This window comes from Manduca sexta, chromosome 25 (genome assembly GCF_014839805.1).
Source record: "Manduca sexta isolate Smith_Timp_Sample1 chromosome 25, JHU_Msex_v1.0, whole genome shotgun sequence".
Classification (NCBI taxonomy): Eukaryota; Metazoa; Arthropoda; class Insecta; order Lepidoptera; family Sphingidae; genus Manduca; species Manduca sexta.
The window spans coordinates 16,633,530-16,656,594 of record NC_051139.1 but is presented as its reverse complement, the minus strand read 5'-3'; the positions used below and the strand labels follow the sequence as shown (position 1 = coordinate 16,656,594).

Below are 23,065 nucleotides of genomic sequence, written 5' to 3'. Positions count from 1 at the left end.
AAAAGCTAGTAAATACATAAACTCACGCCTTTATTGCCAAAGGGTGAAGCTGAGGAACAACTAACTCATATTGGAGTCCATCCTATAATGTGAAAGAAATTTGGGACCGAGTCGATAGCCATATTGATCACTCATTCCAATCCAGGGAAGACTCGATTATTTATTATCCGACCTCGGAATCCAACCGAACCTCGCAGTTCACGAATCCACTGCTAAGAGGCAAAAAAATATTTACTGCCATTTTCAATATATTCAAATCGCTATTTTCGATCCATCTCAAAAATGTACTTATCGAAACAAAGTTTTTTTGACATGCTTACAAATAAATTATCTTGATTGACTCATTCGCGGAAACCGATTGAAGGCCGAGATTGAGATCGTTTATTGAAAATCTGTTAGAGAACACATTCAAAGAAGGAATAACCGAATATAAACAAATATCTAATTATTTCTGTTCTAACGCTTTTTCTTTTCATGGGTAGACAAAGAAGTAACATTTTTCAATTTTAAGGTCCATCATTCATGTAATAGGAGGCGAGTTTATTCCCATTTACTAGCTAATCGAGGCTTTCAACCCAATGCGCTTTAGGTGAAGATGGAACCCGACTCCTGCATCGGCTGTCTTACCGCGTGCACAATACAACTAGCAACCGCGGCTTGACAAGTCCCTATAAAGACATTATTTAAAGTACTATTTACATTATGTTTTCCTTCCCCATAGACCATCCAGATAAGGACACGCAATATGCCTATAAACGAGAACAAAAAATCTTTCTATCAGTGTAACTACTACATCAAAAGCACAGATAGTCAAACCTCGAAGTATTGTTGCGATATAAACTCACAAGTAAATGGATAAGACACGAAATACTCAGGAATCGCTAAACACATACTTTACTTATTAACCTTAGTAAAATTTTATTAAAATTAAAACTAAAGGATGTGCTTCTCGATGAAATATAAAGACCTAATTTTACATTAAGGCAATTTGGTTCAAAGTTAATTTTGTAAGTTTAATATGTAACAACTAGTAGTAAGTTTAATATGTAACTAATCAAGTATTGTGTTTGTGAAGTAAGAATACTACTGAAAACGAGCGTGTCTCGCCTTCAAACTGAAAAGTTTGGCGAGTATATTATATTGTAAACATTTGTATTCTTCTCATGATAAAAAAGAAAACTAACGATTAGCATACATAATACGTACACAATCTGATTAGAAATTAATTTTGCAGTCTTACAATTATTGTGTGATTTATTGCTACTATTTATCCATCAATTAATGAACAATTAAGGTAATGGAATAAAATTGTGTTAGATTATAATGTTGCATGCGTTTTTTTTTATTATTGCTTCTGCTCTATAATGACGAGACGAGCTTGCCGTTTGCTTGATGGTAAGCGATACGACCGCTCATAAACAGTAAACACAACATCCAACATCTTGACAAAGTATTGTTTGGTATTCCACAGCGCTCGCCAATGTTACGAGCTTTGCAAGTGCCAGCTTAATTTGGCACCTAATTGTATATTCCTGGGAAGCATTGCTGTTGTTTATAATAATTATGCAGCATATTGCCCTTGCAAACCATTATACCTATATTTTTATTAAACAAGATTAGTTATTTTCGGATCATCCACGCCACTACTTCTATGCACACACACGATCATGCCTTTATTTCGAAAGGGGTACCCAGATGTGCAACCACAGCACCCAGTTTTGGCAGTTTCAGTTGGCTATCCATTGTTCCTCGTATCTGATGCCGTTGTCAAGAAATCCCAGCTTCATATTTGACTGGAGAATTACTAGAACGTAGGTCATTTAATATTCCTATAGCAAACATTGATTTTCCGTAACGGGACTGTTGTCAACAAGTCGAGTGCTACGGAGATTTACAAAAGTGCGTTCATTACAATTGCGTCACGTCCGGTAAACTTCATAGACAACTATGCATTATACATCTTATTTTCCTCTTCTTGATATAAATGCGAAACTTGTGAAATATTTGGATGTATGTTCGGATGGTTGTAAGACGGAAACAGAGAAACAGCTGAACGAATTTGATTTGATTGGATTAACATATGCTACTATTTATTCTGGTAATTTTCTTCCTTTTTAAATAGATGGCGCTGGCATTATACGACGTACGACGTGACTAACGTCGTATATTTGTAGCGGAAAAGATTTTCACACGGACGTAGTCGCGAGCCAAATCTAGTTAACAACAAGTTACCTTAACAAAAAACGCGCACAGCCAGGGTATTAGGTATAGTAAATTCTGATTATAAAAACCTCCTAATTATGCAAACACGGAACGGATGCGTCAGTTGCAAATCTAACACCAATTTCCTCCCAATCCATAGTACATATAAGTTCAAATTGATGTGAGCAATAAGTCACGCGAGGACGGCCGCGCGATGTGGTGTCTCCTGGTGCTGTTGCCCCTGGTCTCCGGCCAGCAGTTGTACGACGCATTCTCCGGGAAACCTATCACTGAAGACAGGAGGAATGAGCTTGACGCTCTCAACTTAACTACGTAAGATGCTTTACGTATTATTGCTGGTCTAGCACTCGAAATGGTCGACTGAATGGAAACAGCACAAATGAAGAAAAAGTGAAAACCTAAGTTGGTATAATATTGGCGGACGTCCAGAAACACTTACACTTAAACTTACAATTCGGTCTTCGCGATCTGTGACCATGCTACAAAGTCATTCAAAATCGATCGATACACACACTGCAGCCAGGCATCGTTGTTTAATGCACTCTATTGTCCTAGGCCGTGTACTATCAACGTAGCACCATGCAAGCACGACGAAGGCCGCCGAGTGGATGGAACATGCACTAACCCTAAGTACCCATCACTGGGAGCGGTCCCGACCCGGTTACTGAGGATGCGACCGGCTCGATATGGACTGGGTAATGTATTTTTGAAGAATTAACTGTAATTGGATAAACAGTGAAACCATTTTGATTGTGACCACTTGATAAAAAATAAGATAACGGAAAAATAAATGTTCAAACTTCAAACTTAGGACATTTCTCTATTAAGATCTTAAAAGAACCTATTTTTAAGTTTCATGGGGATTACTTACCATCAAGTGTCAAGTCTGCTCGTTTTTTTGACGTCAGACGTAACAAAGAACTGCAAAGACATCCAGCACTAGCCATACTTATTAATATTTTTAGGCAACGCACTACGACCCGCCACGAATGGGTCGATGCTACCGTCTGCCCGGCTGCTCCGCACAAAGATCTTGACTGACGGTTATCAGGAAGACCACAACTTTTCTTTCCTGATCTCCAGCATTCTAGTGTTTGGCGTGACTGACATTGCTGATTTGCTAGTTTTGTGTAAGTGACTAATACCATAACAAGTATTTAAATATAAAAAACCTTTACAAGTAAGTCCAAAGGCCGTGTAATGTAAATAACACATAATAAAAAACCAAAGAATGAAAAGAAAACCATAATCTATACTTCTATACTATTATATAAAGCTGAAGAGTTTGTTTGTTTGTTTGAACGCGCTAATCTCAGGAACTACCGGTCCAAACTGAAAAATTCTTTTTGCGTTGGATAGCCCTTTGTTCGTGGAGTGCTATAGGCTATATATCATCACGCTATACCCAATAGGAGCGGAGCAGTAATGGCTAATCTCAGGAACTACCGGTCCAAACTGAAAAATTCTTTTTGCGTTGGATAGCTCTTTGTTCGTGGAGTACTATAGGCTATATATCATCACGCTATGACCAATAGGAGCGGAGCAGTAATGAAACATGTTGCAAAAACGGGGAAAAATTATTAGTTTTGAGAGCTTCCGTTGCGTGCGCTACGTAAACAGTTAAAGTTATGCAACAATGATGTATGACGGGATTGTTCCTCTTAAAAAAGTTCTAAAAATATATATTATAAAACAAAGTCCCCCGCTGCATCTGTCTGCCTGAACGTGTTAAACTCAAAAACTACCCAACGTATTAAGATGAAATTTGGTATGGAAACAGTTTGAGACCCTGGGAAGAACAAAGGCTCCCGGGAAACTACTACTTTTATAACGGAAAACTTTAGCCTGAAAAACTTTATAACGCGGGCGGAGCCGCGGGCAAAAGCTAGTATTAATTATAAAAGGCATAATATTATGGCTTACGGTTTATTCGTATGGTAAAGATAAAATAAAGTGATAGAAAGAATAGAGCGATAGTATGAAAGAAAACGTAAAATACCAGAGATAATCTACTCAACCGTAGGATATTTAAATGTATTTTATTTTTCAGTGTCATACTCGATAGTCAGTGACTGCTGTCTCGGCAACACTCCGAACCGCTTGAACCCGAATTGCATCGCCATCCCAGTCCCGCAGGATGACCCGTACCTGCGCCGCACCGGCGTCCGCTGCATGAACCTCACCAGGTTCCCAACATTCCAAGAGCTACAGTGCGCACCAAATTCATTGCCTGCCGAACGGGTATTTATGTAACTTACAAATTATCAGTAAGGAATGTAGCAACTGGAGTAGAATGTTCCAAAGTCGTAGGTGTACTGTATTGATATACAAAGGCGTAAAATATAATGACTAACGTGCTGAGGTGTTTTCGATTGCCGGATCCTTTTTTATTTTGGTCCTTATCACCCCGTAATCTAAAATCGTGCCTAGTAAATCGTACTTGACTCGCCCAAAGTACATGGGAGTTGGGATCTAACGTAGTTGATGACATGTAGTATTGATACACGTCTGCCTTTTCCCAAAAAAGGAGAAACGTGATTCTATGTTCACATTTTTTTTTATGTGGTAATACTTACAGAAAACGTAAATCAGATTATAAAGCAATATTATAAATCTTTCACAGTATGTCAAACTCAGCACCCCATTAATAGATTTGTCTACAATTTATGGCTCAACAAGTGAGAGGGAACGGCAAATTAGGGCCTACGAGGGAGGACTTCTGAAGTCCGAAATGAGAAATGGACTGGAGTATCCTCCGGGCACAGCGCCCATCTGCGTAAACAATAGACGACCCATAGAAAATAGTTGCTACGAATTTGGTGAGTTATTCCAATGAGACACGACTTCACTACGATTTATCAAATTATCACTCATAGATGTTTACATTTAATTGAAAATGTTACACTTTGGCTTCAACATAAAATTATAGGTACGCACATAGAAATATATTTAAATTCATAATTTGGCAGGTGATTCCTATGGAGGTAACTTGATTTCTGGTGTTTACTTGACTGCAATATGGTTCTTCCGAGAGCACAACCGTCTGGCGCGCAGATTGGCCGAGATCAACCCGTGTTGGGGCGACCAGAAGCTGTTCGAGACCGCGCGGCAGATCAACATCGCACAGTGGCAATATATTCTGTACTATGAAGCTACCGCTGCGGTGTTAGGTAGGTTCTCAGTAGTAGTAGTGTAGTAACCGCTGATTCAATTTGTGGCTGTTCTCGATTTATTCTGGATAGTGGCTTGTAAATACTTCATATACTTTGTAGCCGACTAGATGAGAACTACAATAAACATGTTGATAATCGTGCCATAGGAGTTGCTTTAAGGAGTATTGTTGCGTGGTTAACTATACATAAACTATTTATTTATTTATTTACTTGGACAACCAACAAAACATACACCATACATAACTATTTGTAACATTACAGTAAGTAATTCCTGCAGTGCAGTTTTAATTACAGGCTATGAATGAGCGTCGGCGACGATTAGGAGTTAACGTTACGCGGTGATCGTTTCTTTTTCTTTAAGTTTCTAAGGCCTTCTCTTCCGTCTTTATAGCCCTCTTAGTGGTGCTCTCAATCCAGAAATTGGCAGTGGATATTATTTTAATGTATAGATAGGAGCTACTACCCTCAAACCTCTTTTCTTACCGATGTTTGACTTAATAAATTACTATTTTCACTGCATAATCTCTCTTATTCATGTACTACAGCTAATGTCTAAATATCGCCATGTTTCAGGTCGGGAAAATGCTTTAGAAGCCGGTATAATATACGACACGGACGGGTATGTGAATGACTTCGACCCGCGGTACAAACCGGGTACTTACCACGAATATATAGTTGGGATACGATGGTTCCATACTTTGCAGGATGAACGAAACGAGTAAGTCACTGCTGTTTACCTATTTTCTTAAGCGCCACGCAAATGCTGGCACCTTGCTAACGGAAAACTCTACACTACAGGTACTATAAAACTCACATTCGATGATGCTGCTGAAGCAACTATCAATATCATAAAAGTCGGCAGCTAGTGCATAACGTCTGCGTGGCGCCATTAAGCAGGAGCAGCAATTTGCTTCTTAAAAGAAGTTGAAGTTCAACATTCAACTTCTTTAACAAATTGCTGCAACTGTAGTAGATCATATGCACTAATCACTAACTATTAGATGGCAAGTAAACTGTGAAACCCAAAATTTACGTATTATTCCATTTTAGCTTATACAGCAGAGACGGGACGTATCTGGGCTCAAGGACAGGCGTGGATGATGAATTTAGAAGCGGCATCCTAGAAGTGAATAACACCGAGGCCGACCTTACCCAAGGAACGTTCCGACAACGAGCCGCTAAAGTAGACTATAATATTGATCCCGATGTGAGATTTTGCACTATATTTTCAAGAGACAAATAGGTTAGGGAGGGATCTAATATATTATAACCTAAACGTTTATAAAATAATTTGTTATTATCGTAAATTACATTTAACAAAATGGCCAAGTCTGTTTCGCGTTCGGTCAAGAGTGGACATAGTCAACTGGCGTACATTCAATATAGCATAATTATAGTAACATTCGTAGACTGCAACATTTCTAGGTGGACAAGACTTCGTTTAGAACACACACTACTACTAATCGCCATCAGATGTAATATAAAAATAACTATAAATCTCTCTCATAGTTTCCCTTTTTGTTTGTTAGTTGACTGAGCGTTTGTTCGGCGAGCTGCAGAACGCTGCAGACCTGCCGGCCATCGACATGATGAGGGGACGCGACGAGGGCCTGGCGCCATACCATGAGTACCGCAAGCTGTGCGGTCTGCCGCACGCGCACAAGTTCTCCGACCTAGAGGACACCATATACCCTGACGTAAGGGACTCAAAAACTTCACGTACTTAGGAATATCAACAACTTTTTTAGCAGACCTGCAGTTTGAATAGCGAAAGAGGGTTGAGAAATAATGAACGAATTTTGCAACCAGTTAGATAATTTCATTTGCACAATCTGTGCAGCCGAATCATATTCAACCTTCTATATTAATAACTTAGTATCTGGCGATGACCATCAGTGATAGTCACTTAGGTAGGAAAAGGTAACAGGTATACTCAAATTCTATAATCTGATATTCCAGAAACTAGAACAAATGCGCCGGATATACGACGGAGAAATCGATGACGTGGAGCTGATGGTGGCAATTTATAGCGAGAGGCTTATTAAAGGTGGCTGGGTGGGACCCACGCTGTTCTGCATCATGGCCAGGAATATGATAGAATGGAGGAAGTCTGACAGATTCTTTTTTGAACACGGAGATATACCTGCCGCGTTAACACTTCGTAAGTACAAAGAATGATTTTCAAGGTTTGGTACCATTCTGCTGTCCATTTGTTGACATTTATGGAAAACTAAACCAGCAGCCCTTTGTAATCCTTGCCTTTAAGTATCTACTTGAATCGAAGGTAGTTATGAGCGTTGGAAATTGTTTGACATATGGTGATAGTTGACAGCAGGTTACTTTGTTGTATTACCTTCCCAGCTCAGCTACGTGAAGTGAGATCGACGAGTACGGCAAGAATCATCTGCGACAATGGAGACAGAGTGGACAAGATACAGCCGCACGCGATGTACAATATAGGCAAGGGGTGAGGACTTACTGAAACCTTAGTAAACAAAAAAAACCACTGGAGAAACCTTTAGGCTTCCTTTTATTATAACGCTATGGCCAGTGATTTTGCTGCTCGAACAGTCCAAGTCGCGAGCAGATGTTAAATAATGCAAACGGTTATGTTTACAGCTTAAAATTTTGGACTGCCAAAAGATATTTAAACCCTTATAAGCTAGAAAGCGAATCAAATTAGAATTGAACTAAATCCATAAACCCACATTCATTGACTATACTACATAACAAAAAAATAATAATTACAATTAAATCTCAAGATAAAAAAACTATCTAGCTTGACGGTAAGCCCCGCGACCACCCTTGGTAACCTATGTAAATAAAAAAATGATATAAATAAATAAATTGAATTCCAGGAATGAACTGGCCCCATGCGAGACAATCCCGGGCATTGACCTCGCGAAATGGGCAGATCCGCATTGCCACGGTGAGGACCACGAGGAGGAACCCAATTCTTTCAAGGACAATGACTACTGGGCAAATTATTATTATAAAAAATGATTCTTCAAAAGTAAACATTGGCTATGACATAGGTGAACTCTTCAAGATCACATAATAAGTTATCGCTTTAAATCCATAGAGTGTATATTATTTACCATGCTTATTTTACAAAATTTTTACAAGTATCTAAAAAAATACCCCATAATGCTGATGTCAATAAAGTTGAAGTAAAATGATATATATTACATTAATGACGACTTAAAAAATATATATATATTTTAATGACTATCTATTAGTCGTATGTAAACCCCGTAATAAAAAAGTGATTTCTCCAGGATAAGTATATAATGTCGACCATGAAAAACTAACAATCATATGACCCTCTCGAAATAAAACTATTTTTCGGATTTCATTGCGGTATTTTATATTATAATTTTCACTCGATATTTCAAAGACTTTGCAGCCCTCATGGCTTAAATTTCAATTATACATGAGAAAACATTACATATGATAGACAATGGACCTCGCTGCACTACTCGTTCGAACAAGCCACTTGGAGGGATTTTACAATGTCTACGACGGACATTAAGTCGAATTATGCTGTGTTAGAACTTAGAACAAACATTGTTTTGATGCATGTTATTATAATATGCAATAGGTGGTAGGTATTTAAATGGATTAAAAAAAGATGATCTATATCTACAATATAATCCTGTTTAATAATTATTGCAAACGCATATCTTGCTTAAACAGATATTCTGCAGTCTTAAAGAAATCTTTTACTAATTTAAGTAGATAGACTTGGAGCCTTCGCTTTATTAAATTTTCTTCAATATCATTATCGTCGTTTCTTCACTTCAATATTTCAAAGAATCCACGCAATGAATAGAATCAGATGATTGCCAGGAAATCTCAATTTAATACTTCGCCGATTAACCTTTAGACCTAAAAACGGTAATAATTATAACTAATAGGTCCGGCGGACATTATAGACGGTCCTGCCAGAGACCGCCTTCTACGTAAAGCGCATTTTATGTGATCTTTTTAGCGCCCACTATCGGATCTAATACTATCTTATCTTTCAAGCCGAAACCAACCAAACATATTCATTAAATTTCATTGTAAATCAAATAGGTTACTTCCGAGATTAGCATGGACCGCAGGCGCCCCAACTACTGTAAGTAATTTGTACTATGCCAATAATAACATTCCTCCAAATGCATGCAATAAATTGCAGTTTAATCTGAATCGGATGAAAGATATCGCATAAAATACGAACTAACAAACAAATATTGATTTTTATACATTAAATGCAATTTTCTATCCATCAAACATCGAACGGATGCGTCAGTTACAAACAAAAACCTCTAATTAGCTAACAATTTACGGTGCATATAAACGCTAAAACGACCTGCGGGGTAAGTCACGCGACGACGGCCGCGCAATGTGGCATCTCCTGGTGCTGTTGCCCCTGGTCTCCGGCCAGCAGCTGTACGACGCGTTCTCCGGGAAACCCATCACTGAAGACAGGAGGAATGAGCTTGACGCTCGCAACTTGACTACGTAAGATGCTTTACGTATTATTCCTGGGATGACTAGTAATATGTGCCCGATTGGGTGAAGACCGCACAAATTATGAAGAAGCCACAAATAATGAAAAATATAATCCCACACGCCATCACGTAAAAAGATAAGTTGGTATAATATTAGCGAATGACAAGAAACACAAACTCGAATCGGTATATTTCCCGATTTTTGACTCTGCTACAAAATCATTCACACTAGATCGATGTACACACTACAGCCAGCCATCGATGTTTAATGCAATTATTCTATTATCCTAGCCCGTGTACTGTCAATGTGGCACCATGCAAGCACGACGAAGGCCGCCGAGTGGATGGAACATGCACTAACCCCAAGTACCCATCGCTGGGAGCAGTCCCGACCCGATTGCTAAGGATGCGACCGGCTCGGTATGGACTAGGTAACGATTTTTTAAAGAAACTACTGAAGTGCAGTTATACCTTTGATCACTTATATTAAGAAACAATAAAAGAACTGTTGAAAGTTATGAGAAGGAACTATATTTTTATCATAGGTGGAATTTACTTTACATCAAGTAATTCACCTGTTTGTTTGTCGGGAAATGGAATAATAATAATATAATTACAAAGAAAATAAATACTCGTCACTAAATCTACCATCAATATTTCTAGGCAACGCACTACGACCCGCCACGAATGGGTCGATGTTACCGTCTGCTCGACTGCTCCGCACAAAGATCTTGACTGATGGTTTTCAGGAAGACCACAACTTCTCTTTCCTGATCTCCAGCATTCTAGTGTTTGGTATTGCTGACATTGCTGATTTGCTGGTTTTGCGTAAGTGATTAATACTAAACCTAGATTGGGGTAAAGCTCAACCTGATTATTTCGGTCGTAACGTAATAGTGGGGCAAAAAATATGCTAGAAACTATATTAAATTTGCATAACACAACAATGTATTAGAAAGAAAGGGATGATATTTTTATATTAGTATTATATAAAGATACCCAACAAAAAACAAAGCCTCATCATCACCCCAAGTGCTGAAAAATTTTGGTAAACGCAACTCGTGTGTGTGGTACTTATACAAGGTCGAAAAAATCCTCGGCCACGGAATTTAAATCCACTCAACCGTGGAATGGCTTTTAAATATTTATATAATTTTGTTTAACAATAATTTGGCCTAGTTTCACAATATTTTTATATTAGAAGCACCTTCCAAATATTCTCAAGGTGACCATTGCGTTAATGTGATGCGTAAATCAATGAATTGATTAAACGCAATTTCTATCATATTAAGTATACCGGATACTTAATATCACTGAAATTTCGTTTTGCAAGTGAGCTGTTGTGCTTGAGCATTAATCGATTTTCTGTTAGCTTTTAATTTATGTTTTGTGTATAGGGAGGGTGAGTTACTTTGCCTTTAATTTCTTCGATCCTCGGTATTGTGATTAACTTCCTGATAATGATATATTTGTAATTCTTTTAGCCTCAATATATGCCCCATTATTGTGGTACAATCGGACAAGTTGGTGCTAGTACACTTCCAAACACATTTTGCTTGACCGGTCTAATGTCCCGAGATATTTAGACACGCCCCTGTCTCATATTTCACCAATTACGACAGTTTTGAAGATGTGCGAAAGGAACAGCAGATAACTATTATTGTTTACTTTAGTTGTATTTTACTGATTGACGACGCGCACGCAACTATTGAGTACCAGTAGTATTTTGCTCACAATTATTTTTCGTTTACGGACACCGATATCTTGCCACTACGTAGACTTATGTTCGTTTACTGAACTCTTAATTACTTAGTCGCCGACCCGTCATGTGACTACTGCACCATGGATTATATATTCCGGGAATTAAATATTACAGTAAGTAAATCAGTCATACTATACTATATAATATTTTAATATTAATTTTAACTAGTGGATGTTAATATGCGTGGGAAAAATATCGTCAGGGCAGAGAACTAATAATTAAAATTTTGCAGTTTTGAGAAAATCGCGGTTTATGGCTTTTTAATTATTGGTCATCATAATTAATTATATTTAAAGCCAACATAGACCACCTTTTAAGCTCTTTTAAATATAATTATAATATTATTGAGTTTTGATGAATACTTATTCCTTTAATTGTGTAAAACAGACTTCAATATGCTACTTATTATATTTTATATTAATCCTTAAGTTATCCTATCTATCGTAGGGTCAAATATCATTAGTCATTGTGTGTTTTTGCCAAAAAATTAACATAGTGCTATTGATCATACTTGTAGTAATCTATGTAGTATGTTATTTAAGTTGCTTTACGAATAATCAAATGTCAAAATATTGAAAAGAAATATAATTGGAAAACTTAAAAGTACTCAATGCAAAAATAAACTACTTCGACGGGTATACTCACTATACTTATAGGTGTTACCTATCTTTTCTTGATCTCAGTTAAAAATTCAGAGTTTTCGATATTGAAACAGCAGTAGCATTAAGCGTAACTTTTACCGTCAACTTTTAATAGTAAACCTTAATTTAATATATTAAGACAGGCCGGTAAGCCTTTTAGTCCAGTCAATAAGCTCAAAAAGGTGTCAATTTATGTATTATAAAGATCCAAAAATATGAGTGATAGCTCATTCGATTTGGATAACATGACGTCTAGAAAAATAATCTTTAGTGTTCATTGGCACTTAAAAATACAATTGTTATTAAGAGGATAAAGAGGTTCTTCGACAACTTGAAAAAATAAGAAATAAGGAGGAAATTTCCATTTAAATCCTCCTTATTTAAGAAATAAGGAGGTAATTTCCAATTTAAAGAAGAAGACGCCCGAAATTCTATCTCCTTTATTAATAATTTTTATTTAATGCCAAAAATATAGACGAGTATAAATAATTTATGGATAGGCGATAATTTGTTTTTATTTCAGTAATATTGCATAGCCAACATTTTTATTGCTGCACATGTGCAGTTTAAAAAGTGTAAAGATTTCACATAAAAAGGGTCTTTGTTAGAGGACGACATTTTTATGTTTTTGTTAACCCTGGTTCCATGTCGACGCCTTTATCGGAAAGCGGCGTCCATTGTTTATTGAATTTAGACGAGTTTAAAGATTTTAAGTAGTGGTAATATGATTTCTTACTAGAGTAATTAACTATGTCGGCGCGTTTGTAAGATCCGCTTATAGACGTTTAAGTCCCACCCAGTTTAACCCAGAGGTTTCTGTTATTATTGTTTCTTTTACAACTACATAATATGTAGCACTGAATTAAAGTAGAATTACAATCCGATTTAATGCAAATTTGGGATTTTTATCTCAATAAAATGTGTGCAATTATGGAAAACAGATCTGATTTTTTTTTACTTAATTTGGATTATTTCGTACTTGACCCACGTATTTTGTGTCGACCGCACTGGCGTTCTGCTCCCATATAAATTTTATTATTTTGGCACTGTAGTCATTACGTTAAAATATTATTAGAATAATAGATTTTAGTAATTAATATATAATTTAATTGTATTACAGAGAACCACTGTCCCTCGATGTATACACTAGGATGCGGATGAGAGCTTCATCGCCAACCGATCCAGAGCGCACACTCTACTCAACCTGCCTGCTGAGCGTATCAAACTTGTAATGAATACAATTAAATCATATCACTGAAGTAACAAAAAAATGTGTTTTATTTACATAGACTTTCTACGAAATTTCATTTTACATGTGTATCTCATTATTTATTGGTGTTGCAAATGTATTATCTACTATATTCGATTTTAACTTTTGATAATTATATATCGTAGCGATATGTGCGTGAGCCTCATCGACTGTTTCACAAAACGAGCCTATTGAAATAAATCATTTTATTTGAAAGATTTGATTGTGAGATTTAAAAAATTATTTACTTTAAATATTACACTTAAAATGAACTCTGCAAATATAAACGTTATTACATTTGGAAGGCATCCCGAAAAAGTTAAGTAATCAAAAATCTTGTTTAGTTATCTCTGAAAATAATTACTTACTGCAAATATTTTTTTCATATTTTTTTTAAATTTTTCCTTTATATCCGTAAATGATAATAATAACACTTACTTATGTAAAAAAACAGGTAGTTATATCTTTTGACGAATCGTGAAATTATTTGTATGAATTACTCAGCCATGACTTTTCTTTCTTATTTTTCTTATCAATGAAGGGTCTAAAATTATTATTTAATGACTCCAAGTTACTAATTTTTGGCACATTATTATTCAATAAGTTTGAGGTTGGTTGGAATTTATTCGAAACATAAAACCAGCGCCCATACAAAAAACGGACATGTCCTTTAAAAGTAAATAAAATGTTCAAAAAAGCATAAAAACAATTGAGAAAAAATATAAGAATTTCTAATAATGAAACGAATAACAATAATTTATGATTATGTGAATGATTTAACGAATTAAATAAACTGAACTGTTTAAGTAATTTATATAATTCAAAATTCAATCATAATATGCAGCTATTAAATCGGTAAAAAATCAATAACTGTAAGTTGATTATAGACTTTGGGTTTTAACTCAGCGAAAACTAAATAATTGGCTAAAGAAAGTAACTAAAATTTACAAACTGGACATGTGCAGCAATAAAATGTTAGCCTTGCAAATACTATTGTAAAAAGAATTCAAATCTACGCCTACACTTATAATCTTTAAATGCCTCTAAATTCAATAGCATAACAATCGACTCAGTTTAACGATAAATGCGTCCACGTAAGACCGGTGTCAATACAAACATTGATAAAAAATGCGCTCTTTAACAAACCATTTTTATGTGATATATTTATTCTTTTCAAACAACATCTGCAGCAATAAAAATGTTGGCCTTTCAATATTACTCTAATAAAAGCATATTACCACCTACACATAAAATCTTTAAACTCGCCTCAAATTCAATAAATAATAATCGCTGCATATCGATAAATAGTCCAATTAACTACTTCAAAATGGTGTTAAATAGTTCAAATTAGGATGAAAAAAAGGTATTTCGTTATTAACTCAAAAACTATTCATATTTAAGATAAAAAAAGATCATTAAGAGGAAATAAAAAAAAAACAATATCTCCAAGAAGCTAATAATTTTAGGTCAATTATTTTAACTTTAATGTTAATACATAATATTTGTAAATACAGAGATTGGAATAAAATGTTATCGTCTAAGTTTTTGAAATAAAATAAAATAACAATTCAAATAATGAAATCTATTAACTATGATTTATTATTATAATATGAATTATTGAACGAATTGAATAAACTGAACAGTTTAAATTTTTACGATTCAAAATTCAATCATAATATTATGCAGCCATTGAATTTATTTAATAAATTAATTATAGACTATGGGTTTAAAGAGACCGAAAACTAACAAAACGGCTTAAAAAAGTAGCTAATCATAATTTACTAACAAAATATAGTTGTGACAAATATGGCGGAAATTGCTTTAAAATGATTATTTTTTAATACAACATAAAGTTTGGTTTGTTAAAAGTTAAAAAGAAGGTAATCAGGCATATAATATGATATAAAATAATTAACATAATGTCGTTTCTTATTTATTAAAAATAATGCCAAAAATTTAACAATATAAACACTGTAAATCGCGATTGTCTCCAAACTATAAAACTTTTGTTATTACGTTCCTTACGCCGACGATATGCATCTTACAAGTATAGGAATTATCGTCATAGCATAGACGTGCGCGCATCAATTTTAATTTCGTTTTCTATTATACACTCAGCAGCGGTTCGGTAGTGTTACGTAACGTCATTGCAGGTAGCCAACAGACTTACGACTGATATCGATCTATGCAATCGATCCCAAACCCCGCCTCCCAAACGTAGTAAAACAAATTTGCCAAGTTATTTTGACCCTTAGGGTGGTCGACCGCCAACTTTGCTGATTGTACGTTAAATCTTATATCCCCGTGACACCTGACAAAAACTCTCCTGGCGCCAAATTTAGTTATTACCTTACATCTTATTTATAGTCATTAGGTTAAGGATTTTTTAATTTAGAATTGTGGAATGAATTGTTATATGGGCATGTTTTTTGTATGTCAATCCGAAAAAGTTAAATAAAACTACCGATTAAATTTATGTAAGTTGTTCTAGAAAACTTAGAAGATCAGAGATTGTCTTCTCAACCGTAGGACATTTAAATGTATTTTTTTTTCAGTGTCATACTCGATAGTCAGTGACTGCTGTCTCGGCAACACTCCCAATCGCGTGAACCCGAATTGCATCTCCATCCCGGTGCCGCAGGACGACCCGTACCTGCGCCGCACCGGCATCCGCTGCATGAACCTCACCAGATTTCCCACATTCCAGGAGATGCAGTGTGCGCCTAACTCATTGCCTGCCGAACGGGTATTGTTAAAAAAATCTAGAATAGAATCGAACAAATTGATCAGACTGAGTGCCTCGGAGGCGTAATTGTTTTGGTGTATTTTCGAAACAGGCGTACATAATGACTATCGTGGTCTTGGGTTCGCAGATGAAATCGGGCTTTTTTATAATTACTAGCTCAAATTAAACAACGAAACCATAGGTTACCTACTAGTACTACCTTCACCAAAAGCAAAATATTAAGGTTAGACTAATGTCTAACCTTAACACAAGCTGAAGGTGGTCTAACTAATGTTAGACCACCTTCAGCTGGTAAATATAAACAATGTCTAAATCATCTCTTAATGTAATAAATGTTTAAAGGTGAATTCGTAATAGAAGATTAATTAATCACGTCTTCATCGTATATAAAATTTTTCGTATAAACTCGTTAAAATTCACATCATAAACGTACCAATATTATTTCTTTCACAGTATGTCATCCTCAGCACTCCATTAATAGACTTGTCTACAGTTTATGGTTCAACAAGTGAGAGGGAGCGGCAAATTAGGGCCTACGAGGGAGGACTTCTGAAATCCGAGATGAGAAATGGACTGGAATATCCTCCTGGCACGGCAGCTATCTGTATCAACAACAGACGACCCATAGAAAATAGTTGCTATGAATTTGGTGAGATTTCACGGATTGGACAACAGTTACCCTTACTGCCGCTATGGTCTCTCATTAATGTGTAATATATTAATTATATATTATTATAAATTCGCCAAAAATACACAGATAACTTCAGAAAAATCAGAGATGCGTGATCTTGGATTTAAAACTTGCGAACATTCGTCTCGGTAGTCTATCCCATACCCAATTACGCTATCACCGAAAAATCATACGAACTTTAAATTTCCAGGTGATTCTTATGGTGGTAACTTAGTTTCTGGTACCTACCTGACTGCAATGTGGTTTTACCGAGAACACAACCGTCTAGCGAGAAGACTGGCTGAGATCAACCCGTGTTGGGGCGACCAGAAGCTGTTCGAGACCGCGCGGCAGATCAACATCGCGCAGTGGCAATATATTCTGTACTATGAAGCTACCGCTGCGGTGTTAGGTTAGTTTACAGTGCTATTTTAGTAATCGCTTGTTCAAATTGTGACGGACCCCGCTTTATTCTAGTTAATTGCTGGTAAATATTGGATACATTTTTATCTGACTGGAAAAGAACCACCATAACCATAATGAAAATCGTGCTATAGACTACTTTAAAAAAATCTTATTTTGTGGCCCACCGGTCATCAACTAAGAATGAAAGTGACTATCAGGGGATTACGTTACCCGCGGATCGTTTCTATTGTGGTGCTCATAATCCACTTGATGTTGCCACTGGATATTTTATTTGTATGTATAGACAGAATCAACTACCCTAAAAACTTTCTTGTTATCCTTGTCTGTCTTATAATTACTTTCTTGCACAATCTAACTTATAGAAGCAATACATCTAATGCCTTATATCATGTGTTAGGTCGAGAAAATGCTTTAGAAGCCGGTATAATATACGACACGGATGAGTATGTGAATGACTTCGACCCGCGGTACAAACCGGGTACTTACCACGAATATATCGTTGGGATACGATGGTTCCACACTCTGCAGGATGAACGGAATGAGTGAGTTACTGCTCTTTTCACTAATTTGCTTAGTCACCGCGCAGGTGCTAGTATCTTTGCCGACAAGAAACAACTCTAGATAACTATGAAACTGACAATCGCCGATGCTGCTGTAGTAACTGTCAGTTTCATAAGAGTTTTCAAGAAACACTATTTTCGGCAAGTAGCGTACAGCGTCTACGTGATGCCTTAAAGTTTAACGAAAGTAAATGGCTGCACTCGTGTGAGTTCACACAAACTACTATGTTTTTACTATTACATGTGATAATGTAAAGTACGAGAACTCCTTACCTTATGTAACATCGCAAGTAAAACACAGAATTTAATTGTTTATTATTCCATTTTAGCCTATACAGCAGAGACGGGAGATATCTGGGCACGCGAACGGGCGTGGATGATGCATTCAGGAGCGGGATCCTGGAAGTGAATAACACCGAGGCAGACCTTACCCAAGGAACGTTCCGACAACGAGCTGCTAAAGTGGACTACAATATGGACCCTGATGTAATATGTTTACCATATTCTCAAGAGTCAAACAGAAAGCTTTGAGACGAGAGCTAATGTACTTATAAGCGCACAAACCGCACACTCCCATACGAGTGTTGGCATTACCGCTAAAGCACACTAGTTGTCGATGATGTTTTACTTTTGAATTGTGCACCTCCGAATTTTGATCAAATTGCAAAGTCGCAGTCTGACTTCGTCACTTATTTTTTAAATAGCTTAAATGACCTTTGACGTGGATACACCACAAAAGTCCTTAAAAAAAAAAAAAACATTAAAGTCCGCACTTTATAGGATACAAAATGTATGTTGCACTTTTGCTGCCTCAACTTAAAAACTCCTCAACTATCGTAATAGCAACAAAATCACAACATTGATTCATTACGTCAACATTCCTTCTTCTCGTCAGATTCCTTGGAACTCACGCGTAGACTGTACTAAACATGCAGTGAAAAGTTTACCATGTAATAAATTTTCTAAAAAGGATAGTCTGCTTCGCATTCGGTCTGGAGCGGTCAATGTCGGAAGGCATACATTCAATAAAGCATATTGCTGGAACAATCATAAACTGCAACATCTCTTGTTACACAAAATTACATGTAAAATACACACTACACTCGCCATCAAATGTAATATAAAAATAACCATAAATCTCTCTGATAGTTTCCCTTTTTGTGCGTTAGTTGGCTGAGCGTTTGTTCGGCGAGCTGCAGAACGCTGGAGATCTACCGGCAATCGACATGATGAGGGGACGCGACGAAGGCCTGGCGCCGTACCACGAGTACCGCAAGCTGTGCGGTCTGCCCCACGCACACAAGTTCTCCGACCTAGAGGACACCATATACCCTGACGTAAGCAGCTCAGAACTCGCACATAGTTTTTAGAAATGCTTAAAGCTTTTATCCAGAAGACCACTGCATAAGCCTGTGACACTTAAAAGTGATCACCAAGGCCCTTGAACATTACAATTTCAAAAAGTCGTAGACCTGTCGATAAATAAAGAAATGAAGGAGCAAGCAGAAAATTAGACCGTTTTTAAACTCCTCAGATACTTTCATTCGCATAGTTAGTGCAGCCGAATCATAATTAATCTTCCTAATCATCACTGAGGTGTGGTTAGGTATTCCCAAATTCCATAATCTGACATTTCAGAAACTAGAACAAATGCGCCGAATATACGACGGAGAAATTGACGACGTGGAGCTGATGGTGGCAATTTATAGCGAGAGGCTTATTAAAGGTGGCTGGGTGGGACCCACGCTGTTCTGCATCATGGCCAGGAATATGATAGAATGGAGGAAGTCTGACAGATTCTTTTTTGAACATGGAGATATACCTGCCGCGTTAACACTTCGTAAGTACAAAGAATGATTTTCAAGGTTTGGTACCATTCTGCTTTCCATTTGTTACCATTTATGGAAAACTAAACCAGCAGCCCTTTGTAATCCTTGCCTTTAAGGCAATACCTCAAGGTCCATTTTCATACATTTTGTTTGACCTTTAATCTGGGTAACTAAACAAGTATTGGCAAGTAAAGAATTTAAATTCACGTCTAATTAGTGATTAGTTCTCGCAGTTGAAAGAAAAACGTAAAAATAATTAATAATCATGGATATTTCTGCCGTTAAAATTTAATATGACGAAATTTTAAAGGCAGAAATATCCATGATTATTAATTATTTTTACGTTTTTCTTCAACTGCGAGAACTAATCACTAACTAGACGTGAATTTAAATTCTTTACTTGCCAATACTTGTTTAGTTACCCAGATTAAAGGTGAAACAAAATGTATGAAAATGGACCTTGAGGTATCGCCTTAAGTATCTATTTGAATCGAAGGTACTTATGAGCGTTGGAAATTGTTTGACATATGGTGATAGTTGAGAGCAGGTTACATTGTTGTCCGCCCTGTGGAATGGGGGCGTTTGGAAAATTCCACCACGGTATCCCCTGCCTGTCGTAAGAGGCGACTAATAGGGGCCACGAAGGGGGTCGTCGGCGGGCAGCAGGGGGCTGTCCGCCCTAGTGCATTTCTGTGCATCTTTGCACATTTGTCGGTTAACCCCGAGTTGGACGGCAGTGTAGTTGGCCTCACGCTGCCGTAGACGCCGAGGGCGTCCTTCGGTGCGCGGGGGCTTCTGAGCCCCCCCCATAGGAGACGGGCCGCAAGGCGGCACCGCGCAGGGGTGGCTGCGGTCGCAGACTAGACACTTTAACGTCAGAGGAAGCCCGCAGCCGTCCCTAATGCGCCGAAGAGGGCCACCGCGGAGTTTTAGCTGGTAGGCCGTGCATAGGTTTAAGTTGTATATAGGGTTAGGGACTCGGCCCGGTGGTCGCCCGAAGGTCGTCATCAAATCCGGGCGGCTCAACGTCGGGCCGTAAGGCACGGTTACCCCAGCATAACCGCTCAGTCGCCCCCCACGTAGGCTGGGCGGTAGTAATAAGGGACTTTCTCCGCGAAACAAAAAAAAAAAAAGGTTACATTGTTGTATTACCTTCCCAGCTCAGCTACGTGAAGTGAGGTCGACGAGTACGGCAAGAATCATCTGCGACAATGGAGACAGAGTGCACATGATACAGCCGCACGCGATGTACAATATAGGCAAGGGGTGAGGACTTACTGAATATTTTTTAATGTTTAGACGAATGTTTCACATCGAGCTAAAAGTATTATTCGAATCTATCGGCAATAAATTTATTTAATTTTTTCTCCCGACGTTTCGAAGGCTTTGTAGCCTTCATTTTTCGGCCGCTCCGTAACCATAAAGGCTGCAGTCTTTAAAACGTCTAGAATAAAAAGGAATTTTTTTTTGCAAAAAATCCAAATTAAAGTTATCATTTCAATTATCGTTTTTAAATAATGTATTTGGTTTTGGTCACCAAATACAACAGCATGGTTTACAAACAGACCTATAGACCTTATGACCTAATAATCGTATAAAGTTCGAATTGAATTAAATCCACAAACTAAAATTCTATTATTATAAAATTAGAAATAATATAAGAGTTACAACTTAACGACATGACGATCTAATCTCTAGCCTGGCGATAAATACCGCAACACTTGATGGTTAATATGTAAGTTAAAAAAATGATATGACTATTTAAATTTAATTCCAGGAACGAACTGGCCCCATGCGAGACAATCCCGGGCATCGACCTCATGAAATGGGCAGATCCGCATTGCCACGGCGATGCCCACAAAGAGGAACCCAACACTTTCAAAGACGATGACTATTGGGCAAAATATTACTATAAGAAATGATACTTCAGGAATACTTATTGATTATGGGAAACAAGCTGAAATATTCAAAATCACATCGCAAGACATCCCTAAAAATCCATAGATTATTTTATTAAACACAATTATTTCATTTGTCTAAAAATCGACCATCTTTCTTATATAAATAAAATTAAAATCATATAAATATTAATGACTATTTTTTTAATTATGCAACAACTTTCTTATAGTGATGATACCTAGACATCTATTATACAATCAAGAACTCTTCATTGAACAAAATGTCCAAGTAAAAATTTTGTAATTTTACAAAATATATCTTAATAGATATACCACATGTACGTTTAAAATTCTTGTAATGAAGCAGTAAATATGGATTCCATATTTGTTTATGCAAAGAACACTGAACAAGGATATCCTGTATCATGGTTTAATGGTTGAGTGCATAAGTATTCGTATAATAATGATTTATTTAAATCCTGTGACGAAAAGATTTCACCTGGTGATTAGTACACTGTTCAATGTGATGAGCAATGCAAATAAGTCGACCACGTGAGGATAATAAATAAAAATGAGTCTTTTAAACAAGCCATTTGGGTGGTTATTACAATGTTCGCGATAGTCACTTGTCCCTACACAGCCTTATAAACCACCCAGCTTACACCCCTTTCGCAAAACAGACGCCAGATTTATTTTTTGATCGCAATAAATCTAGTTTTCGGATTTTATTTATAAGTTTTACGACTGAATTCTTTATTGTAGTGTAGCAGTGGTCCAAACTCCACCAATATCGCACCTATTGAAACTATTTGGTATCCTGTGTATCCTGCGATATACTTACATATTTTCTATGCTACACGTTATTGTGACAGTGCGTAACAAGCACGTAACGCGCCGCGTCACGTTTAAGACAATTGAAATTGGTATACAGAACACCACACGCAAATTTTACGAAAATAACGTATACGAGTTTACACTGTCATAGAGTATAAGGCCCCAGGGTATTCCTAATGAAATCAAACAACAGTACTACTAGTTTAATCCTATAAACTGACTAAAACTTTTGTATGTCTTCTTGTTTACAAATGTTAAAAACAGCATCAATGTAGTAAATTATTCTCGCAAACGGGAAGTTCTCGAAGCATTTAACGAGTTCAACTGGGTCAAACATCCGCTCCGGTCTCTATGAATTTCGTTTGAATTATTGTTTCTCTTTTTTATTGTTATATTTTCATACATATGGATATTCCACTTATATGCTGCCACTAGACCAAGGACACAATTGACATGATAATTTTTAAATCGTAAAGCAAATGTATTTACTATAAAATATATTTTTAAACTCTTTATTTTGGCGTTTAGGAAAACAATGTGAATTTTTTTCAGTAAAGT

At 36.8% G+C, this 23,065-nt stretch overlaps 2 protein-coding genes across 2 annotated transcripts; both read left to right on the top strand.

Annotated features, from left to right (window-relative positions):
- Positions 1-2,416: 2,416 nt before the first annotated feature.
- On the top strand, positions 2,417-8,399 carry LOC115448105 (peroxidase). Its single transcript, XM_030175422.2, has 12 exons — positions 2,417-2,535; positions 2,779-2,918; positions 3,189-3,353; positions 4,274-4,464; positions 4,847-5,042; positions 5,193-5,393; positions 5,970-6,114; positions 6,447-6,603; positions 6,926-7,093; positions 7,356-7,557; positions 7,758-7,863; positions 8,255-8,399. Exons 1-12 carry the CDS (start codon positions 2,417-2,419, stop codon positions 8,397-8,399), a joined length of 1,935 nt encoding a protein of 644 aa, XP_030031282.2.
- Positions 8,400-9,384: 985 nt separating this feature from the next.
- On the top strand, positions 9,385-21,854 carry LOC115448712 (peroxidase). The gene is made up of 13 exons (XM_030176239.2): positions 9,385-9,516; positions 9,715-9,902; positions 10,184-10,323; positions 10,556-10,720; positions 16,100-16,290; positions 16,744-16,939; positions 17,172-17,372; positions 17,784-17,928; positions 18,276-18,432; positions 19,116-19,283; positions 19,585-19,786; positions 20,936-21,041; positions 21,553-21,854. Exons 2-13 carry the CDS (start codon positions 9,784-9,786, stop codon positions 21,695-21,697), a joined length of 1,935 nt encoding a protein of 644 aa, XP_030032099.2. The 5' UTR covers positions 9,385-9,516; positions 9,715-9,783; the 3' UTR covers positions 21,698-21,854.
- Positions 21,855-23,065: the final 1,211 nt, after the last annotated feature.